The sequence below is a fragment of the Peromyscus californicus genome, unplaced genomic scaffold, assembly GCF_007827085.1.
Source record: "Peromyscus californicus insignis strain IS unplaced genomic scaffold, ASM782708v3 Scaffold_11__1_contigs__length_118956290, whole genome shotgun sequence".
Lineage (NCBI taxonomy): Eukaryota > Metazoa > Chordata > Mammalia > Rodentia > Cricetidae > Peromyscus > Peromyscus californicus.
In genome coordinates this window covers 62,165,534-62,185,955 of record NW_026294402.1, presented here as the reverse complement: position 1 = coordinate 62,185,955, position 20,422 = coordinate 62,165,534, and the positions used below count along the sequence as shown (strand labels likewise).

The window sequence follows — 20,422 nt, the reverse complement described above, 5'->3', positions numbered from 1 at the left end:
AAAAATTTTATATCATGCTAATCTATAAAACATTTTCCATTCAGTAGCTTTACATAAACACATCTTTTCTAATTGTATATTGTGAATATTTCATCTTTTTAAAATTCTCATAGAATTTGAATAGAAGTGGATTTAAGAATCCAAATAATAAAAGGGCACTGGCAGGCAATAGATGTCTTAAAAAGAATCACAGCCTAGAATCTTCAACAGTTAATTCTCAGCCATTCCTGAAACTTGTGGGAAGCTATGGCCTGTGAGAGAGACAGCAGTCTAGACACACAGACACTTGGCAGGGAAGACAGTGAGATGAGGGCCTGACCACATCTGGAGTTCTTCTGAGCGATGACATCCTTCAACACTGAGCCAAAAGCTGAAACATAGAATGTTTCTCCCCTTGGCCTTAGCTTTATTTACCTTTGTGTTTTCTATTCTGGACTTCTGTAGTGCCTGCACACACACAAACATACCTGTCACACACGCGTCACGTACACACACATGCCCATCACATACACACACACACAAACACACACACACACACATACCTGTCACACATATTACAAACACACCCATCACACACACACACACACACACACACACACACACACACACACCTATCACACATATTACAAACACACCCATCACACACACACACATACCTGTCACACATATTATAAACACACCCATCACACACACACACACACACACACACACACACACACACACACACACACACACCACAAAGAAGGAAATCCTGAGTTTGATGCCCTTCCTTTCCACAGGCTGCCTGACCAACAGTAGATTGGCAGTGCTGTGACCTGCCATGGTTAGGTTGCAGCACTCCCATCCCAGCTGTGTGACACACAGACCATTCATAGATTAGTGAGTCTGCAGCTGCAGACGTGGCTGGGTTTGGGGGGTCTGGGGCTTTTCTTCTTATCGAGCCTCATGGATACCACAGGGAAGATCGCTGACTGTGTCGGTAATGACTTGAAGAACAACTCTGTAGGAAGCTGTACCCCGGACTGGAAGGAGTAGTTTCCATGCACAGCCCCTGTGTTCCAGCAAGAGGCCCTCACACCTCACTCTTCCAAAGAACACACTAAAGAGTGTGTGGCAGGAAGCTAGGAACCTCAGATCCAGCTCCAGTGCTGCCTAGGAAGTGTCCTGTAGTCAGGACATTCTCACTGCTAGGCCTTATGGGAAGCCATTTCTTGAGATAAGCTCTGGGGTAGATCAGATTCCTTTGTTCATAGGAGAAAGGTTCCTCCATGCTCCGTCCTCTCTTTGGTGGTCTCAGGACCAGGGGCCTCATAGTTAGACATGTGTTTATTCTGCATGCGGTGATACTGATCCCTTAGAGGACTGGTTTGTATTCATCACTCCCTAGGCCTGCTATCTACATCAAAATGGATTTCGAGATAGACACTTCCCAAGAGGATATCCAATAGCCATTCAGTGTATTTGTTTAAGTCCTCAACATCATCCCCATACTAGTTAGTTTTAACTGTCAGCTTGGCACAGCCTAAAATTATCTGGAAAGGGAATCTTTGAAGAAAATTAAGATTTTTTTTTTATGTGTATGAGTTTTGCCTGCATGAATGTATGTATGTGTACCATGTGCATGGCTGGTGCCCTCAGAGGTCAGAAGAGGGTTCTCAGATCCCTTGGAACTGGACTCTTGACAGTTGTGAGCTGGGTGGGTGCTGGGAACCACACTTAGGACCTCTGCAAGAGCAACAAGTATTCTTAACTGCTGAACCATCTCTCTAGTCCCAGAGAATCTTAGTGAGCAGTCGTCTAGCTCAGGTTGGCTTGTGGGCATGCCTGTGTGTGAGCTCTTGATTGCTGGGCCCTCTAATATCAGTGAGCAAATTGTTGGCAGCATCATTCCCTAGGCAGGGGTTTTGAATAGTGTAAAGGAAATGAAAACACAGGCAAGGAGCAACCATGCCTTGATTCTCTTTCTCTGCTTTTGAGTGGGGATGTGGTGGTCTGAGTTCCTGTTTTGCCTTTCTGCAGGAGTGGACTACAACCTGGAATTGTAAGCCAAGCAAACCCTTTTCTCCCCTACATTGCTTCTTGCCAGGTTATTTGTCATAGCGACAAAAATAAAACTTGGATGATTACTCTTTCAGGGTGTGAAAGTTAAAATACAGTTGAGATGCAGCTACAGACCCGCTGAAATTCAAACTCCAACAGTACCTACTAGTTATGATACAGAAGAGTGTGTAATGGCAACATTCTGGAAACCTGCTGTATACATTTTCTAAAGCTACATTAGCCCTCTGTGACTCAGTCATTCAAATCCTGGATTTTTTTTTCAAGATATGTGGTTCCACATGTTTACCTGAGTGCACACATAAGACCTTTCTTGGGAGTTTTATCTCAAACACAAAACAACGTAACTTCTATCAGCAGAGGAACAGATATGCAAATGTTAGGACATTTATATAAGATCATACAGGAGGAAAGAGAAATAGTTACTCAGAACAGCACCACTTGAACTCACAGCCTTGATAGTTAGAGATAGAAACAGATTCAAATGAGTGTAAATTGTGTAGTTCCTTTAAGCTAGTCTAAGGTGACAAATAAGATTAATTACTTCCAGTGTGAGGAGCATTGTTGGGGAAGGACACTATAATGGTGGATGTATCTATCCATGCAAATTCACTGAACTGCTCACTCTTTCTTTTATATGTATAGTTTATGCCCCCGTAAAGGCAATTGGGAAAGTTAGTGTATTAAAATAACTTCCCACATTCTATGCACTCCATCTGCGCACCTCCCATGAATGTGGTATTTTAGATCTAGAGACATGTAAGGCAGTAGAAACAAGGGAAGCTGATGTATGGGGCATTTCATATATTGCTGTGTCTCTTTTGATCAGCTTGGACACAAGGGGGTGAACTACTTCATTGAGAAACACAGCAATTCACATTTGTCAAAAATTAATCTGGACTCCAGGGTTATTGTAGAGGAGAAATGTAACTTCTGATGGAATTTAATAGAAACTCTAACAGGCTTTCCTCCGCAGGAGTGGCAGCTAGAGAAACAGCCCAAGCTCTGAAAACATTGGCCCAGGCTGCCCGGGGAGTGGCTGCATCCACAAATGACCCCGAGGCTGCTCATGCCATGTTAGATTCTGCTCGGGATGTGATGGAGGGCTCGGCCATGCTCATCCAAGAAGCCAAGCAGGCCTTAATTGCACCTGGAGATACAGAAAGTCAGCAGAGGCTAGCCCAGGTGAGCCTGGGAACTGGGAACCATGGTCATTGGGGTTGTGCTTTCTGGACACATTTTCCTGGCACAAATGCTTGGGACTCAGGTATTTTCAGATCCTTCCAACATGTGTGTGGTAACAAAACTGACCATACATGATACTCACTATTATGTCTTACCTAGTATTTCCCACATTAATCTACTTAATTCATAGTCAACAGTGACATGGGGGCTTTGAACTCTGTTTGGCTTGGTACTCTAGACATAGCATGCTTACCTGGAGCTTATGTCTACTTTGCTAAACTCCTCTTCCTGGTGAAGTAGGGTCCTGCTACCCAAAGGTTCTGAACAGACTCCCTTAATCTCTTCTGATGATTCTTCAACTCCCCAATGAAACCAACTGACTAGGGACAATCTGTTCCCATGTTCTTGACATGGGACTGGGAAGATAGATGTTTTAGAATTAAATAGAATGTTGCTGCCCGCTCCGTAGCTTCCCTTTTAACTGAGACAACCGGAGCATGCCAGCAGGGACCCATCTCAGTATTCCTGAAAGGCAATATGCCGACATCTTCACCAGGTTGGGCTGAATGTGCGGGAGCACCCTCTTTGCCCATTGTGAAAGTGGGGTGTTTTGAGGTCTGTGAACACCAGAGGTTCACTGAGAAGAATCAATCACAGGTTTAGATATGCTCCAAAGAACCTAAGTACAACTTCAGCCTTGGGGACCTCAGCAGGACTCCAGATAAGGGAGGCATTTCTGTTTCATTTAAGAGAAAGTGCCTATACTTTAGGGCTTGGCCTCATATTGGGGAATTCTGTGTTTGGATTCCAGAGCTGCGGCTCATCCTGGCTCTGGGGAGCAGATGACATGTGCAGCATCAAAGGCTGTTACTCCCAGCACCAGGGTAGCAGAGACTAGAGACCTGGCCAAGGTGATTTCATTTAGTTAACAGTGTTGGGTAGCTGCCGATGAATAATTTCCATGTTGATGTCAGCTCTGCATATTTTCTCTGCTCTTTCTCAACAAATGTGCAAAGGCATTTATGCTGGAAGCGGCTTTCTTAAGGTGTTCCCCTCCCTCCCTCTGTGTGTCCAGGTGGCCAAAGCTGTGTCTCACTCCTTGAATAACTGTGTGAATTGCCTCCCTGGCCAGAAGGATGTGGATGTGGCCTTGAAGAGCATCGGGGAGTCCAGCAAGAAGCTGCTTGTAGATTCGGTGAGGTCCTTGTCTGGGAAGGGGTACCTGGTAGCTGTCCACCCACAGAGGGAGCATGACTTTCCCCCTCCCTGGATCTCTGAGCATTTCTCTTAAGAGTCCTGATTTTCTGCCATTTTCTGTTTCCTTTCTGGTCAACAAACATCCCAAGGGAGGAATTGTCAGGGAAGAGTCTGTGCTAGTGTGAGAGCACATGTATTTGTAGCTACATGCATGCATCTCTGTGCACGTGCCTCTGGAGACCAGAGGACATCTTCAGGTGTCGTTCCTTGGGTGCCTTCTACTTTTTGTTTGAAGCGGGATCTCTCAGTGGCCAGGCTAGCTGGTCCGTGAGCTTCCCATCCCCCCACCACTGGGGTTACATGTGTGCACCACCCCTCCCGGACATTTATGTGAGTGACCTGAACTCCAGTCTTCATGCTGGTAAGGCAGCCCCTTTACCAATGGTACTGTCTCCGCAACCCCCAGGGTGGAGCTTTTCACACTGACTGCTCTTGAGTCATCGGAGTGGGACAGAAAAGAGGCTATGATTGATCATCTAGATCTTTATCAGGGCATGACAGATGGTGACAGACAGTCCAAGGACAGAGGGGGACCAGCTCAAGACTGAGTGAGAAAGAAGGCTTCCTAAAGGTTTTTTCCTTGGGGCCCTCTCCTAGCCCACGCTGAAGGAAGCATGGAGAGCATTTGTCTGTTTCTTCTGGTTACAGATGTCCAGCAGCGCATGTGGGTGCTTAGTGGGGTCTGCAACCTTGATGACTGTAATTCCACAAATGATACTGTACTGGTGTGTGCCTCCCCGCTTTTAAGTTATTTGCAAGGACCACTAATAAAAACAAAATTGGCAGTTATTTGTTATGAAGAATGTGATTTGAAGTTGGCTATCATCAACCTCTTAGTTCTAAAAAGCTTAAACTGAGAGTTTCCATCAGGGGAGACACAAAGGAGGGTGGAGACTGGAGCCCAGAGTTGAGTTGCTTGGGCATGAATCCTGGCCCTGCCATTTCAGTGGGTGTCCGTGATTGGAGAATAGCTGCTTTCACCATATTTAGCTCTCTAGTGTCTGCAAAGTGGACGTTCCATAAATGTGGTTGGATGGATGGATGGATGGATGGATGGATGGATGGATGGATGGATGGATGGATGGGTGGGTGGGTGGATGGATGGGTGGATGGGTGGGTGGATGGGTGGGTGGGTGGATGGGTGGATGGATGGATGGATGGATGGATGGATGGATGGATGGATGGATATGTGTTGAAGGCTCTGGAGAGAAAGTAGTGAACTGAACATGGCCAGCAGACTTGACCAGGTCATGAGATGAGGGGGATGGGGGGAGAAGTTGAAGAGAATAAGTCAGTCAAAGGAGACTGAGAGAGAAGGGGCCAAGAGAGGAAGAGAGAGAGGACCAAGAGAGTACATGGCTAAAATGGCAGGGTTATGTGGGCATGAGAAGCAGGGTGAGGGGAACCTGTGAGCTGGAGTTTAGGGTAAAGGGTAGGGTGAGAAGAGCCACAGGACTTGTTACGCTGAGCCTGGAGGCCAGCGTGCTCTTCGGTATGCTGATAGGCACCACAGATAGCCATTTGTTTCTTTTGGACCTGCCATCTTCTAGTTGGATGACTCAGAAGCACATCTCTGGGCAGTCTCTGTTCCATCCACAATACCTTCGCCCCTCTGACGCAAAGTAAAACTTCCCATGGCGTGTGTCTTCTGTCCTGACAGCTACCTCCAAGCACAAAGCCTTTCCAGGAAGCCCAGAGTGAGCTGAACCAGGCTGCTGCTGATCTGAACCAGTCTGCTGGGGAAGTCGTCCACGCCACGAGGGGCCAGAGTGGAGAGCTGGCGGCCGCTTCTGGAAAGTTCAGTGATGACTTCGATGAGTTCCTGGATGCTGGCATTGAGATGGCTGGCCAGGCGCAGGTAGGTGGGAAGGTGGCTTATATTGCTCACCTGAGCCTCCTCGCTCTGGTAGACCCTCCAGCTGAGGGCAGCTAGGTGAGTGGGAAACAGGATCCTGTAAACAAGCTACAGCATCTTCCTTGACTGCCTTGGAAATTCTGTGACCTCACAGGCTTGGCATGCACAGCAGTGCTGGGGATGAGGCTGACTTTTCCCACACTCCACCAGCAACAGAGCCTATATATCAGTTTACTTGCATTTGGGGGGGCGGGCAGGTAGAGGGTTGGAAGGGAAAGCATTTGTATCAGAGATGAAGTGGGAAAATGCACGAACATGAACACACATATGTGTGTATTTGTAGTTTGGTGGATTTGTTTGAATGGATTACATCTGGTACTTTCAGGTAGTCAAAAATGACCTCATTCGGATAGAGAGATGAGCCACTTATTTATAAATGCTAGGGAACATGACTGGTCTGGCATCAGATAGCAGGGCTGGTTTTTTGTTAATTTGTTTTGCTTTGCTTTTTTTTTTTTTTTTTTTTTTTTTTTTGAGGTTTTATGAACTCCCTAAAAAGATACCCAGGGTATTTCCTGCTACATTTTCTACAAAAGGTAATTTGTCAGTTAGTGAGCTGAGTGAGAAGTGTATTCTTCACCAGCCGGATCCTTCTGGGATACTGTCGGCTCTGCATATCTACATAGTGCTGGGCGTTTGTGCCAGGCTGGGATGTACAAGATGCTTGACAACTCCAGCATTGTTGAGCAAGATGCTCGAATCATTGCCCAGTCTCTGCCCTGGTGCGCCTCTCATTCTCCCCTCCCAGTCCCTCAATACTCCCAGATAACGAGAAAGCAGAACTCCTGGCTGGCCCACTTGGACACGGATTTCCTTCTCTGCCACGTGCATCTTGCTTCAAGCATCTGCTCGGGGATGAGCAGACTCTGGTTATACATTTGCAGACTGACTGCTCTGATGTCGTCTGTGCCTCCACCTCGGGAGTTGTTCCTAGCTCACTGAGAGCTTCCTGGGAAGCTGTAGTCGGTCTCAACTGACTCTGTTTCCTTTTGACTCTCCAGACGAAAGAAGATCAGATGCAAGTGATAGGGAACCTTAAGAATATCTCTATGGCGTCCAGCAAGCTGCTCTTAGCCGCCAAGTCTCTCTCTGTAGATCCTGGAGCTCCCAACGCAAAAAATCTTCTGGCTGCAGCTGCAAGGTAAGAGTGGGATGAGATGTGCTTTATGGATGTGTAAAGGGTTCTGTCACATTTGAAGGGTGTGCCCAGCGTCCTGCCACTTTGGCTGAGCAAAGAATTGCTGCTATCCTTGTTATCCGAGGTAGAGTAATTGATGGAAATTCTGGTGTTTTGTAAAATTAACTCATTCCTGTATTTTGGGCACACTAAGAATGTCTGCCATCTTCCCAGATGGCCTCTTTGATTCTTACTTAGGCTGCACTGACTTGTAAACATGATAGTTTAAGTAGGTTTTTTTTTTTCTTTTTTCATTTTCATGTATAGTATGGTGTGTGTGCATGTCTGTGAATTCAGGTGTGTGATCCCATATGTAAAATCCTGAAGTGGATGTTGGGAATCATTCTTGAACATACTCTGTCAATCTTCGACCTTATTTGTCGAGCAGGGCGTCTTAGTCAAATCCAGAGTTTGCTGATAGGACTAGTGGCCTCACTAGCCAACCCTGTCTCCCTCTGCCAAGGTTAGAATTACATGTGGGCCACCACGTTCAGTCAACACTTTACGTAAGTTCTAGGAATGTGAACACTGGTCCTCATGATTGCTGTGCAATCATTTGAACTACTCAGCCATCTCCCTGGCCCCTAAGTAGGTTGTTTAAAGCAGCATTATGTTGTTCAGATTTTGTAAGAAATAATGTGCTCACTGGAATAGACATTGGGACATACTTAGAAACAGTGCTCAAGCCATTCTGTTGACACTGGACGTATACTACACACTGGCATCCATGTTGGATTAGATTTTATGTGTTCTACCCATCACTTGCAGGAGGGCTCTGGTTTAGGGTCAGTGGGTTACAATGGATGTACACTGTTATTGAACTGAATTAAAATGTGAAGCCAAGTTTGGGGTGATTTCAGTACCCTTCCCTCTACTCACTCACTTCAGGGATGTAGTACAGTTTCTGCTGCCTAGCCACCACTGTGACACTTTGAGCTCAGTAAGTAGGATTGACTGCTGGTTTGTGTGGTACTGGGCTGCTGTGATGGCCCAGGGCTGTCTCATACAAGCGGTCTCAGGTTCATTGCCCCACACTTCAAGCAAAGGCTGTGTTGTGAATCTTTGGTGTTACATAGATCCCCAGCATCGTTTCAGATTATGTTTAACAACCCTAGGGGTGGTGACATATTACTGAGAGGTGACTGGGGACATAGAATAAGGGGAAACCTTTTCAAAATGTGCACATTTGTGATAAGCTTCAATTCTGCTTGCATTTTATTCATTTAGATTTGTGAACTTATTTACCTATTTATTTTGAGACAGGGTCCCTCTGTGTAGCCCTGAATGTCAAGGAACTCCCTATGTAGACTGCCCTGGCCTAGAACTCCCGGAAATCTGCTTCCCTCTGCCTCCCCACTGTTAGGATCAAAGGCATACACTGGACTTGCATTTGATTTTTAACTTGGTTTTTGTTTGTTTGTTTTTTGTTTTATTTTGTTGTTGTTGGTCCTGTCTTTAAGCTGTCTGAGTTCAAAAACCTGAATTCTAATCCAAGGTGCTTTAATAGTCTATCTGCCCAGTCAGATGTTCAGATGGGTCAACCTGCCCAAGCTTTGCTACCTGTAAAGTGGGTGTAAGCGCCAGCTGCCTTCAACAGTTTTTAGCTTTTATGGTACTAATAGTGGCATCCTGTCTCTCCTCCCGTGTTGACTTGAGTGAATGTTTTAAATTTGTGTTTGCCTTTTTCGTGGAAGGATAGACAATTCTCTAGCAAGCATTTAACTTCTGTCCTTGCTGTTGTCTTTCTGCTATGACAACATGGCTGATGAGAGCAACCTAAGGAAACAAGGTCTTATTTTCGCTCAAAGCTTGAGGGTCCAGTCCGCCCTGGCAGGGAAGTCATGGCGGCAAGGCTTTGAGGCAGCTTCTCACATTGCCTCTGTCCTTAGGAAGGAGATCAGTGAATGCTGGTGCTCAGGGCCCCGGCCCATGGAATGGTGCCACCCACAGTTAGGGTGGGCCTTCTTGCATCTATTAACACAATCCGGAATCTTCCTCACAGGCACGTGTAGTGATTTGTCTCCTGAGCAGTTCTAGAGCCTGTCAAGCTGACAGTCAGTACAAACGATGGCAGCAGCAGGTACATTTAGTGGCAGACAGTAGCCAGCGCCACAGGGGACTGCAAAATTTTCCTCTCACCAACCCGCCCCAGTCTGTATTTCGCTTGTGATTGCTCTAGTAAAACACATACCCTCCCTGGACATTGGGGGTGTGCACAGGGTGGGCATCTGTTCTATTCGGTCCCCACTCCTTAAAAAGTTCTTTTTTTTTTTTTTTTTTCCTTACATTTTTTTCCTGCCAAGAGCCTTTGGGAAAGACAGCTGATGTTTCCAGGTGTCTGAACTCCAATGTTTTTTATTATCTTCATTTTTTTTGCATCATTTCCAAATTGTAGTTTCCAGCTTTAATGAGCTGTTCACTCTCTTGAACTGTGGGAAGAAGGGGAGAATATAAATTGGCTTTTTAAAAGCTGGCTATAGAAGGCCACACAGACCAGAAAAGAATTATGGCTCCAGGTATCCACAGGCCCCCTGGTGGTGGCACTTGAGAACAGGAGCCCAGATGGAAAATCTCAGCCTGTGACCCAGCTTCCAGCCTGACCGTAAGCAAGGAGCTTGAAGGTTTTTCTTTGCTTTTGTTTATTTTGTTGTTGTTTTTGTTTTGTTTTGTTTGAGACAGGGTTTCTCTGTGTAACAGTCCTGGCTGTCCTGGAGCTCACTCTGTAGACCAGGCTGGCCTCGAATTTACAGAGATCCACCTGCCTCTGTCTCCTGATTGCTGGGGTAAAAGGCCTGGGCCACCACCACCTGGGGGACTGAGGGTTTTAAAGCCAAGAAGGTACGCAAAACATCTCACATAGAAGTAATGGTGTGGAATAGACGTGATGCCATGATCCTGGTACCTCCTTTGTGATTTCTTGGTGTATTTTGGCTCCTTCTGCTCCTGGTTCTTCAGCAGGTACTCCAGCCATATCCAGGGCAAGCTCCTGTGGAGACACAAGCTTCATCTGATTAGGGGATCATCTGTTCATGCTTGTTTCGTGGTTCTTTGTAGAGATGTATATAAAGGGTCTGAAGGGGCCAAGGCCAGCGCTGGGTGCTAGGTACTGGATGTTAGGTACACACACATAGGCTCATCTGAGTACACAGGAGATTGAGCAACAGAGTCCTTTTTCTTCAGGTCCACAGTCCTGTCCATTCTGGCAACAGCCCAGCCCTGTTTGTCCCTCTGTGCATGGTTCTAGCTTGCCTGTCCTATGGCTGTCAACCTTTCTGTACCCCTTGTTCTTTGGGGCTCTGTGATCCTTCATGCTCTGGGCACAGAAGTTTCTTTTGAAGAAAATACTGAGGTTATCTTTCCTCATCTCTGAACTCTGCCTCGGCACCTGGGGAGGGCGGTTGATAATGGGCCTTTGGCTTACGGCACCTGTGGGGAAGGAGTTGGATTCTGTCTTGTGCCCATCTTGGTCATCTTCCTGTGTGGCTGGCCAGGCTCTGGCTCATCTCCGCCAAGTCAGGTGGCGCTGGAGAGCCTCTGTCGACCAATTCATCTGAGCTCTCCCCACCCAGGAGCTGGGGTCTTGGTCTGATATTCCTTGAACTTGGCCCCGGAATGGAAACCCAGTCCACAGCTGCAGGAAGAGCTCAACTCATTCCCTCTGAGCACTGTCCGCACGGGTTGGTGCCAGCATGGATCACCCTGGCCACAGGAACAGCTGGCTGGCTGTTGTCCCGTCTTCTGAGGGTCTTCCCTGGGAAACCGAAGCTCCTTGTGTCCCCTTGGGTCCTGATAGCCAGGTTTCTTCCCATCTCCAGAGACTGCGACAGAGGATGACCGAGCAAGCTGCACGAAGGGGGGGATGGCCTGCACCCGATAACAAAGAAAAATATAAATGGCAGCTTTCCCCTCTTTGTTGGTCTCATCCAGAATGTTCTCAGCCTTTCTCCAAGCCAGGATCTAAGGCAGCATAGACTTTTTAGGCGTCCTTAGCCCTCATTCACACCTTCTCGTGTGCAGAGTCCCAGCCCAGGACCAGGGCTGATTTTTTTCCATGCTTTGATCTGCTTGTTGGCAGTTTTTCCTGTCCTGCCCCCTGTCATGTCTGTCTCGGTGTCTTACCTTTGTCCTCTTGCTTCTCCAGCCAGATTGCCAGCACCTTGCTGGCCTAAGGAGGTTTAAACTCCATTTGTTTTTAAGTCACCAAGCCTTGGGCAGAATATGGCCCAGAGAACGCTTACAGAGAAGCTGACTGCCTCTCTCCTCCCCTCCTTGCAGAAGAGACTGGTCATGTTTTGTTTCCCCTCCAAGTTCCTTAACAGGTGACTTTTTACCTTGTGATGATTCCAGCACTACATAGTAAGACTCTGTCTCAATGAAGTAGGAAAGAAAAAAATTGCAGCTAGATCTGCCAAACTTGAGTTGAGTTGGTTCAGTGTCTCTGGAACTAAGTGATTTTACTTTAGAACCCCTGTTTGTAGATGTAACCAACCTTCTTATTAAATAAGAAACACAGAACCAATGCAAAGAAGAAAGCCAAGAGGTCAGAACTAAGAGCTAAAACCTTACCCTTCCTCCTGCGGTGGTCCTACCTCTCCGAACCAGAGCTACTCCTGTGTTAAAGTCTTTATATAGAGTTCCTGTTCTACCTTCTCATTGGTTGTAAACCCAACCACATGACCACCTCGTCACGGCCTGTCTGTGTAGACCTCCAGGTTTTCCATGATTGGTATTGAGATTAAAGGCATGTGTATCCAATAATGGCTGTATCCCTGAACACACAGAAACTTACCTAGCTCTGCCTACCAAGTACTGGAATTACAAGCATACGCCACCACTGCCCTGCTTTCCTATGGCTTGCTAATAGCTCTGACCCTGGGCAACTTTATTTATTAACATGCAAATAACATTTTAATACAAATAAAATATCACCATATTTCCCCTTTTCTATTTTAATAAAAAGAAAAAAGGAAAAAACTTATAACTAACATAAGGAAAACTATATACAAAAGTACAGTAACTACATACAATATATACAAGTAATAAATACCTAAACAATGTCTAATTCATTTGTATTTGGCAAATTCAGAGAAAATAATTCCATTATCTATCCTATTGTATCTAATTCACTTTCTATCCTAATTAATCTTCAACTATAACTAACTAATCTTCAACTCCCTCAGAGACCCAAGAAGGAAATAATATTAGCTAACAAAAATAAAAACAGGAAGTGCATGCAAGCAACTTCCAAAAAAATTGTGAGTTGACAGAAACAGCCAGCTCCCTGGACAGTCACCTGAGGTTTCTCCACAGTGTTGGGGCATCATCTTCAGCCTATAGGCTTAACGTATCTGACAGACTCATTTGTGAAGTAGGGTGTACACAAGGTCAACAGTTCAACCTCACATTGGGTGAGAGCAGTCTATATACCAGAAACACCTGAATTCCACTAGTGTCATGTCATGATTCAGGATTTTAAATTCTGGAAATTGTTGATGGTTTTTTAATTCAGCTGTCCATTCTTCTTGGCTATGTGTGTATGTGGCTTCATCTCAGTATCCCGTTCTTCTCCACATCCCTCTATTAAATGCCATTCTACTATTGAGAGGCGTGAGCTTAATTACTCTTCAAGAATAACTGTTTCAGCTACTGTTCCATTGCACATCAGAAGCCATCAGCCCACTGCCTGTTCAGCTGCCTTCAAAGAAAAGGGCACTGTACCTTTCCCGGATTGCGAAGGCCACTTCAGGGATGGTGCCATATTGTCCTGGCCTCAGAAGATGCCTTTTGATAAAGCCATAACCACACTTGTTTTGATAAGAATCAGTAGTCCTTTGTTTCGTGTCCTGTCTGTCCTGTTTTCAGCAGTTGATTCGAGGATACTTTGTTGTCCAGTGGCTAACTTTTGCCACAATGAAAGTTAACTCTAATTGCAGTTTTTTCAATGCCCATATTTTCTCTGAAGTAGATTGGTACTGCCAGGAGCTGACATGTCTCATAGTCATAACAAAAAAGAAAAATTTTCTAAGTTATTAAAACATTTTAAATGCCATATTCTGTAGATCTCTGAAGGGTTTGAAGATAACCTGTCTATCTAAAATATATCTACTCAATCTTGAAAACATACCTAATATAACTACAAGTTCTATTATAATGTCTAACTACTAACTTTCATTTCTTTATATCCTAATAGTAGGTAATAACAACATTCAAGAATCAGAAAATTATATTACATTGTTAAATGAATGGTACAATTAGAAATATACATATAGCATTTTCTAACAATATCAATTTCAATATATATAATTTGTATACAATATAAAACGATCCAATCCAATGTAAAGTATTTACACCTGTTAGTCTCTGAGGTTGCAGAGCTCCATTCTTTAAATATACCTAGATAAAAGACAGAGCATAGGCTGGGTGTGGGGGTGCACGCCTTTCAGGAGAAAGACAAGAAATCCAGGCCAGCCTGGTCTACTGAGTAAGTTCCCAAATAGCCAGGGCTCTTAAATAGAGAAACCCTGACTGAAAAATAAAAAAGAGAGAGAGAGAGAGAGAGATAGATAGATAGATAGATAGATAGATAGATAGATAGATAGATATAGACAGACAGAAAGACAGACAGATAGGGCACAAGAAAACACAATCTGTTGACTGGGAAATAGGACTGTTTAACATATTTTTGTTGTGTGTGTGTTTGTGTGTTCATATACTTGTGGATGTGCATGTGGAGGCCAGTGGTAAACGTTGGCTCTCTTATTCAATCACTCTCCATCTTACTCTTTGAACCAGGGTCTCTCGTTGATCATGGAGCTCTCAGTCTCAGATAGACTGGCTGGTCAACCAGGCCCAGGCATCCTCCTTGTCTCTGCCTGCCCAGTGTTGGGATACAGATGTGTGCCACCGCAGCCTGCTTTCTATGTGGGTGCTGGGCATCTGAAGTCAGTTCCTCAGACCTACAAAGCAACTGATTTACCAACTGAGCCATCTTCCCAACCCTAACCCTTTTATATTAAAGAAATAAATTGATGTAGCTTTGAATTCACAGAGCCCAGATCCTGCTTGTTTTGGTGACTTTTTTTTATTATAATTGGTCAGTGTATATATAGTTTTTTTAGATTTGTTACAATTTACGTTTAAAACAACAGTGTAAACTCACTGTTAACCCTTTTATGTGTTTCAGTCTATCATTTGCACAGGGGATAGATTCACTGTTTAGACCATTTTTTTTTCCGATTGTATTGTATTTAGGCATATATCATGAATATTCTAGTACATTAGCAATATGTTATGCATTATGGCTTTCAGTGACCACCCCAAACCCTGTTATAACCTGTGTAGTTATTTAGCCAGTCTTTTTTTTTTTTGGTTTTTCGAGACAGGGTTTCTCTGTGTAGCTTTGCGCCTTTCCTGGAACTCACTCTGTAGCCCAGGCTGGCCTCGAACTCACAGAGATCCGCCTGGCTCTGCCTACCGAGTGCTGGGATTAAAGGCGTGCGCCACCACCGCCCGGCTAGCCAGTCTTTTATTGTGGCACGGGCAGGGTCCCTGCTGATTCTTTGCTGGTGAAAATCACTGCTGTTGTGTGAAATACGTAAACGTTACTTCGTATTGTCAAGCGTTCATTTTACCTCTGAGTCACTGGGTTTATATAGTTTTGTCATCCAGTCTCTAAGATGTCTGATAGAGATTAATCATACCATAACTGTTTGGTCACGGATCAATTACCTAAGTGATTCATTTAGATGTGCAGTGCCATGCCAGCATCTTCGTAGTTTGTCCAACCACAAACTACTAGTCTGCCTAGTTTTGTTTGGTTTTTTTTTTTCCCTTATTCTCATCTTTCAATTTACAGTTTTCTTCACAGCTATAACAATAAAAGACTAGGAAAAGGAGCCTCTTTCTCATAGCTCTGTTTCCTCTGGATGCACCAGTTGTCCACACTTTCTGAATGGAAAAATCCTCACGCAGTAGCACTTGCGATGCTCCCAGCAGCTGTGCTTGCCTGCACACAAGATCCAGCCAGTCAGCATTCTAACATGGGGTGGCAATAGGTCCAGGAGTCCCTGCCCTTGTCTGAGGGGCTGTGGGCCCTTGGTGGCTCCTGGGGGAGGGAGAGCCAGGTTTCCTTAAGGGGGTGGCTCCTGGTAGGGGGATCAACTCAGTGAATAGCCCTGCATCCATGGGCATACAGGCAGCATAATTAAAGTGGATGGTTGTTTTTTTTTAAAGAGCCAGTGAGGTGAGGATCGATCAGGGAGAAGCTAAGGGGAAGGGGTGAATATGGTCAAAATACAGTGTATGAAATTCTGAGAGAAAATTAATAAAAACATTTTTAAATAAAAGCAATAACAATAAATTTTAATCTGTAAACCAGATAGGGGATGAGAAGATGCCTGCTGCACAAGTGTAAGGACCTGAGTTCAGATCCCCAGAGCACACATAAAAACCTGAGTGCGGTCACTGGCTTCTGTATGTAAGCCTAGTGCTGGTGGGAAGGGTCAGGGGTCAAAGAGAGGCAGAGACAGATCCTGGGTTCTCACTGGCAAGCTAGTACCAGCTTCAGTAAGAGCCCCTGTCTCAAAAAATAAGGTGGAGGGAGAGTAATAAAGGAAGATACCCAATATTGATATCTGTTTTCCAGACGCATGCACACAAGCATAAATATGCACACACACCCACGCATGCACGCTCACGGGGGGGGGGGGGTGTTGAGATTTAAGGAGGAATGGATTTGATGGAAAACTTGTGTGATGTGTAGAAATAAGGTCTAATGATCATATTTTCACAATTCAGGACATTCTCTAAACCTTACTACAGTGACGTATGCTTGCCTATCCCCTCAGAACTGGGTCTTGAGAGCTGCCAAGCAGGAGATGGCATTGAGCTCTCTGAGGGACATTACAGATGTACACATTGTGGCCTTACCCTCCCAGGTCACTGGAGCTAGGGACTGCCCTGCCTCCTTACTCTTTCTCTTCCTTCCCCCGTGGAGGGAAGCGTGGCACTCTTCTGATGACACCCTAATAAAGCACTTTGCCACAAGCCTCCATCCTACAACTACTATTTTGGGGTTCTCTCTTAAGTTTGAGAATGTTTTTCTTCTTCTCATCCTCCCTAGCTGAGCTTAAAATGGAAAGCAACATTTGATTGCATAATTCAGCTAATTGCCTTTGTATGCTGGCAACATCATTTTCCATCTAATTTGATATTCTGTGGTGAGCTGAAAAGCCTGTTAAACTAATAAAATGGGGATCTTTTCTATTAGGCGGTGTTACTAACCACATGGGTCTTACTTTGGCCTTGGTTGTTTTAGGTTGCTCCTCAGCTGTGGCAGGTAGGAAGTATGAGTAGAATTCTGAGCCGGCCAGAAGTTCGGACCTGCCATAGACCTACAAAAGAGGGCTTGGGGTCAGCTTTAGAGCCACATAGGCAGGCATGGATTTAAATCTTTTTATCTTTACCTTATTTATAGCTCCCTCATAAGGAGTTATCACATCTTTTGGAGTCTTCATTTATGAAACATAAGAGATTTATTGCTTTTACTGACACATAGTATTTGTATATATTATTGATACAGTATAACAATTCAGTACATGTGTACAATGTGCAATGATGATATCAATGATTAGCATTTCTCTTGGGAGGGGGATGTTGGAGATAGGGTTTCTTTGTGTAGCCCTGGCCTTCCTAGAACTTGCTCTGTAGACCAGGCTGGCCTCAAACTCAGAGATTCACTTGCCTCTTCCTCTTGGTGCTGGGATTAAAGGCATGGGACACCACCACTGGGCTTGTGATTAGCATTTCTAATGCCTAGATATTTATCATTTCTATGCAATTTCAAGACTTATTGTTTTAGTTTTTAAAAATTGTGTGTGTGCGTTTATGTTTGAGAGTGATTGCCAATAGAGTTACAGGTAGTTGTGCGCTGACTGACACAGATACCAGAAACCAAGCTCAGGTCTCTTTCGAGAGTAGTACAGTCTCTCAATCACTGAGCCATCTCTCCAGCCCTCTAAGACTCACTATAAAGCGATAACACTGAAGATAATATGACATTACAGAAAGAATAGACCATTGGCCAGTGGAACAGAATAGGATCCAGAAGTGGACCCCACAAATATGGCCAACAGAGTGTACTTACAAAAGCAATTCAGTGGAGAAAAGATGCGATCTCCACAGGTTCTGTTAAAACAGACTTCCGTTTGTCCCTAAACTAAAAGCAAACCAGCTTCTGTTTCCCACCTTGGAGAAACTAATCAGAAGAGAGCTTGAGTTGCTAAATTATCCATAACTCAGGCCAAGGTAAGCCAGGGGCTTCTCATAGTAGAGCAGGAAAAATACTGGATTTGCCTTCTAAGTTCTGAAAATAGAATACATGTAAAATAATACCAGAGGCTCTGATGTAACCCTATTGGTGTTAATAAAAAAACAATAATAGCTGTTTCAAAGACTGGGACTTGGCTACCCAGGCCTAGTCATCCGCACACTCTTTACTGGCAAGTAGAGATTTTAAGTCCTTGGTAAATTTAACTCTCTGCTTGGAGTATTTGAAAATGATCAAAATATACCAAGGCTGTCGGAAAGAGCCTGCCTGGATAATCTTGTTCCTTGAAGACTGCTGCCGAAGGGTCCTGAAAATGGTGTCAGTCTGGTCTCTTTGCTGTTTGCAGCTTTATTGTCTCTCATGAGTATATCAAAAGATAGTCTTAATTTCTTAAGGGAACTGTTAGAACCCTTGAGAAATCAGACGAGTAATCAGAAGCAAGGTAGGGGGTCTACCTTCTCCTCTTCCCTGGGTGTGTTTTATTTGGGTTGTATAGCGAGGAGCTTGTGGGAGAGACCTCGTGGGACCACAGCCTAACTAGTCACTTCTTCCCTCTGCTGAGGGAAATGGCTGAAGTGTGTAAACACATAAAATAGTAAAATAAAACAGTAACACCAAGCCCATGCTCCTTTCTGTCCCTGCCCTAGAGCTGTCACAGAGAGCATCAATCAGCTCATCATGTTGTGTACCCAGCAGGCCCCGGGGCAGAAGGAGTGTGACAACGCCCTGCGGGAGCTTGAGGTGAGTGCCCTGGAAGGCTGCCAAGGGTGGGAGAACTCTGTGCCTGTGTCCCTGGGTCTCTTCCCCTGTTGGTGACTATCTCTCTTCTGTCCTTGCCTTCTGTCTCTCCTAGGAGGCTGGGAGGCACTAGGGAAGATGGCATCTTGTAATATTTTTACCAGTGTTCCTTCTCCTTCTAGGCCAATGTGTATTCTGGTAAAAGATCTTTCCATTCAAACAGGAAGTGGTGTTGAGTGTAGACGGCCAATGAGCAAACTTTGCCTACAAAGTATTAAAGGGATTATTCTCAGATAACTGGGAGAGATATGGAGGTTGGGGCTGGAGAGGTAACCTGCTTGGTAAAGTACATGCCACAAACAGGAGCACCTGGGTTCTAGCACCAGGCCACACATGAAGAAGTTGGGCATGGTGGTAGAGGCATGGAAACAGACTGATCCATGAGGCTTGCTTGTCAGACATCCTAGAGATTTTGTCTCAAAACCAAAGTTGATGGCACCTGAGGAATGCACCTGAAGTTCACCTATGGCCACCATAATGTTGGTGGATTTTTCTTTGGACTGCCAGTTCACAAAAAAAAAAAAAAAAAAAAAAAAAAAAAAAAAAAAAAAATGGCATGGAGACTTATTATTAATTATGAAAGTTCAGCCGGTAGCTTAGGCTTGTTTCTAACTAATTCTTATAACTTAAATTAACCCATATCTTTTAATCTGCATTCTTTTACATGGCTTGGTTACCTTTACCCTGTACTGCCCATGCTGCTTCCTCTGCATCTCTTGGCATCTCCACCCTTTTTCTTCCCAGCATCCTCTGTGTCTGGAAATCCTGCCTAACTATTGGCCATTCGGCTTTTTATTAAACCAATCAGAGTGACACATCTTCACAGTGTACAAAATGATTATTCCACAACACCATACTCAGGTGCACACATCTTCACACAAGCAAACACACATGACACATGCAGGGGGACACACTGGAGGAGGTCAAGAGGAGTACTTGCCACTGCATAACTTAGGAGGCTTCTAGTGGCGCTTGTGGGTGCCTTTTGACTTGGATTTATGCGTGTGTTTATATCTGAAATTCTGCATGTTTCTCGTAGAAAGTCTGTGGGTAAAGAAGCCAGTTGTTCCCACTCTTATGTAAAGTGGCCCTTACCTACACAGATCCGATTGAATGCGCTCAGTGGTTCTCTCAGTAGACACAACTTGTTTGTATCTACCGTTCCGTTCATCCAGTTGTCTGCATGGCTAGCATGGGTCTGACTCCGTGGGAATACTCATGGCAGCTTCTAGATGCTTGATCGAGGCCTTGATGGCAGTGATAGGCAGAGTGGAAGGGAAAGGGTCCAACAGGGCAAGACTGAAGCATTTGAAAACTGCTGGGAATGGTTCTTACATGGTGTTCTGGCATGCTTTCTGTTGCTGTGATGAACACCATAACCAAAAGCAACTTGCGAGAGGAAGAGTCTGATTTGGCTTACAGGTTACAGTTCCTCTGTGAGGGAAGCCAAGGCAAGAACTCAAGGCAGGAACTTGAAGCAGAAACCATAGAGGAATGCTGCATACTGGCTTCCTCCTAGGCTCATGTCCAGCTCACCTTTCTTGTACAGCCCAGGCCTGTCTGCCTAATAATGGTGCCACTCACGATGGGCTGGGCCTTCCTACATCACTTAGCAATCAAGAAAATGTCCCAGAGACACGCCCACAGTATAGTCTCAGGAGGCAGCTCTTCATTTCGGGTTCCCTCTCTCCAAGTATGTTGGGTT

The 20,422-nt window shown here is 44.9% G+C and overlaps 1 protein-coding gene across 5 annotated transcripts in view; it reads left to right on the top strand.

The window, feature by feature from the left end:
- Tln2 (talin 2) overlaps positions 1-20,422 on the top strand; it is a 426,813-nt gene that overhangs the window by 315,401 nt on the left and 90,990 nt on the right. For all 5 annotated transcript variants that reach the window (XM_052713268.1, XM_052713262.1, XM_052713236.1 and 2 more), the window contains 5 exons: positions 3,035-3,243; positions 4,319-4,438; positions 6,161-6,358; positions 7,417-7,556; positions 18,567-18,660. In XM_052713268.1, the coding sequence (XP_052569228.1) occupies positions 3,035-3,243; positions 4,319-4,438; positions 6,161-6,358; positions 7,417-7,556; positions 18,567-18,660 (761 nt within the window). The remainder of the gene's footprint in view (positions 1-3,034; positions 3,244-4,318; positions 4,439-6,160; positions 6,359-7,416; positions 7,557-18,566; positions 18,661-20,422) is intronic.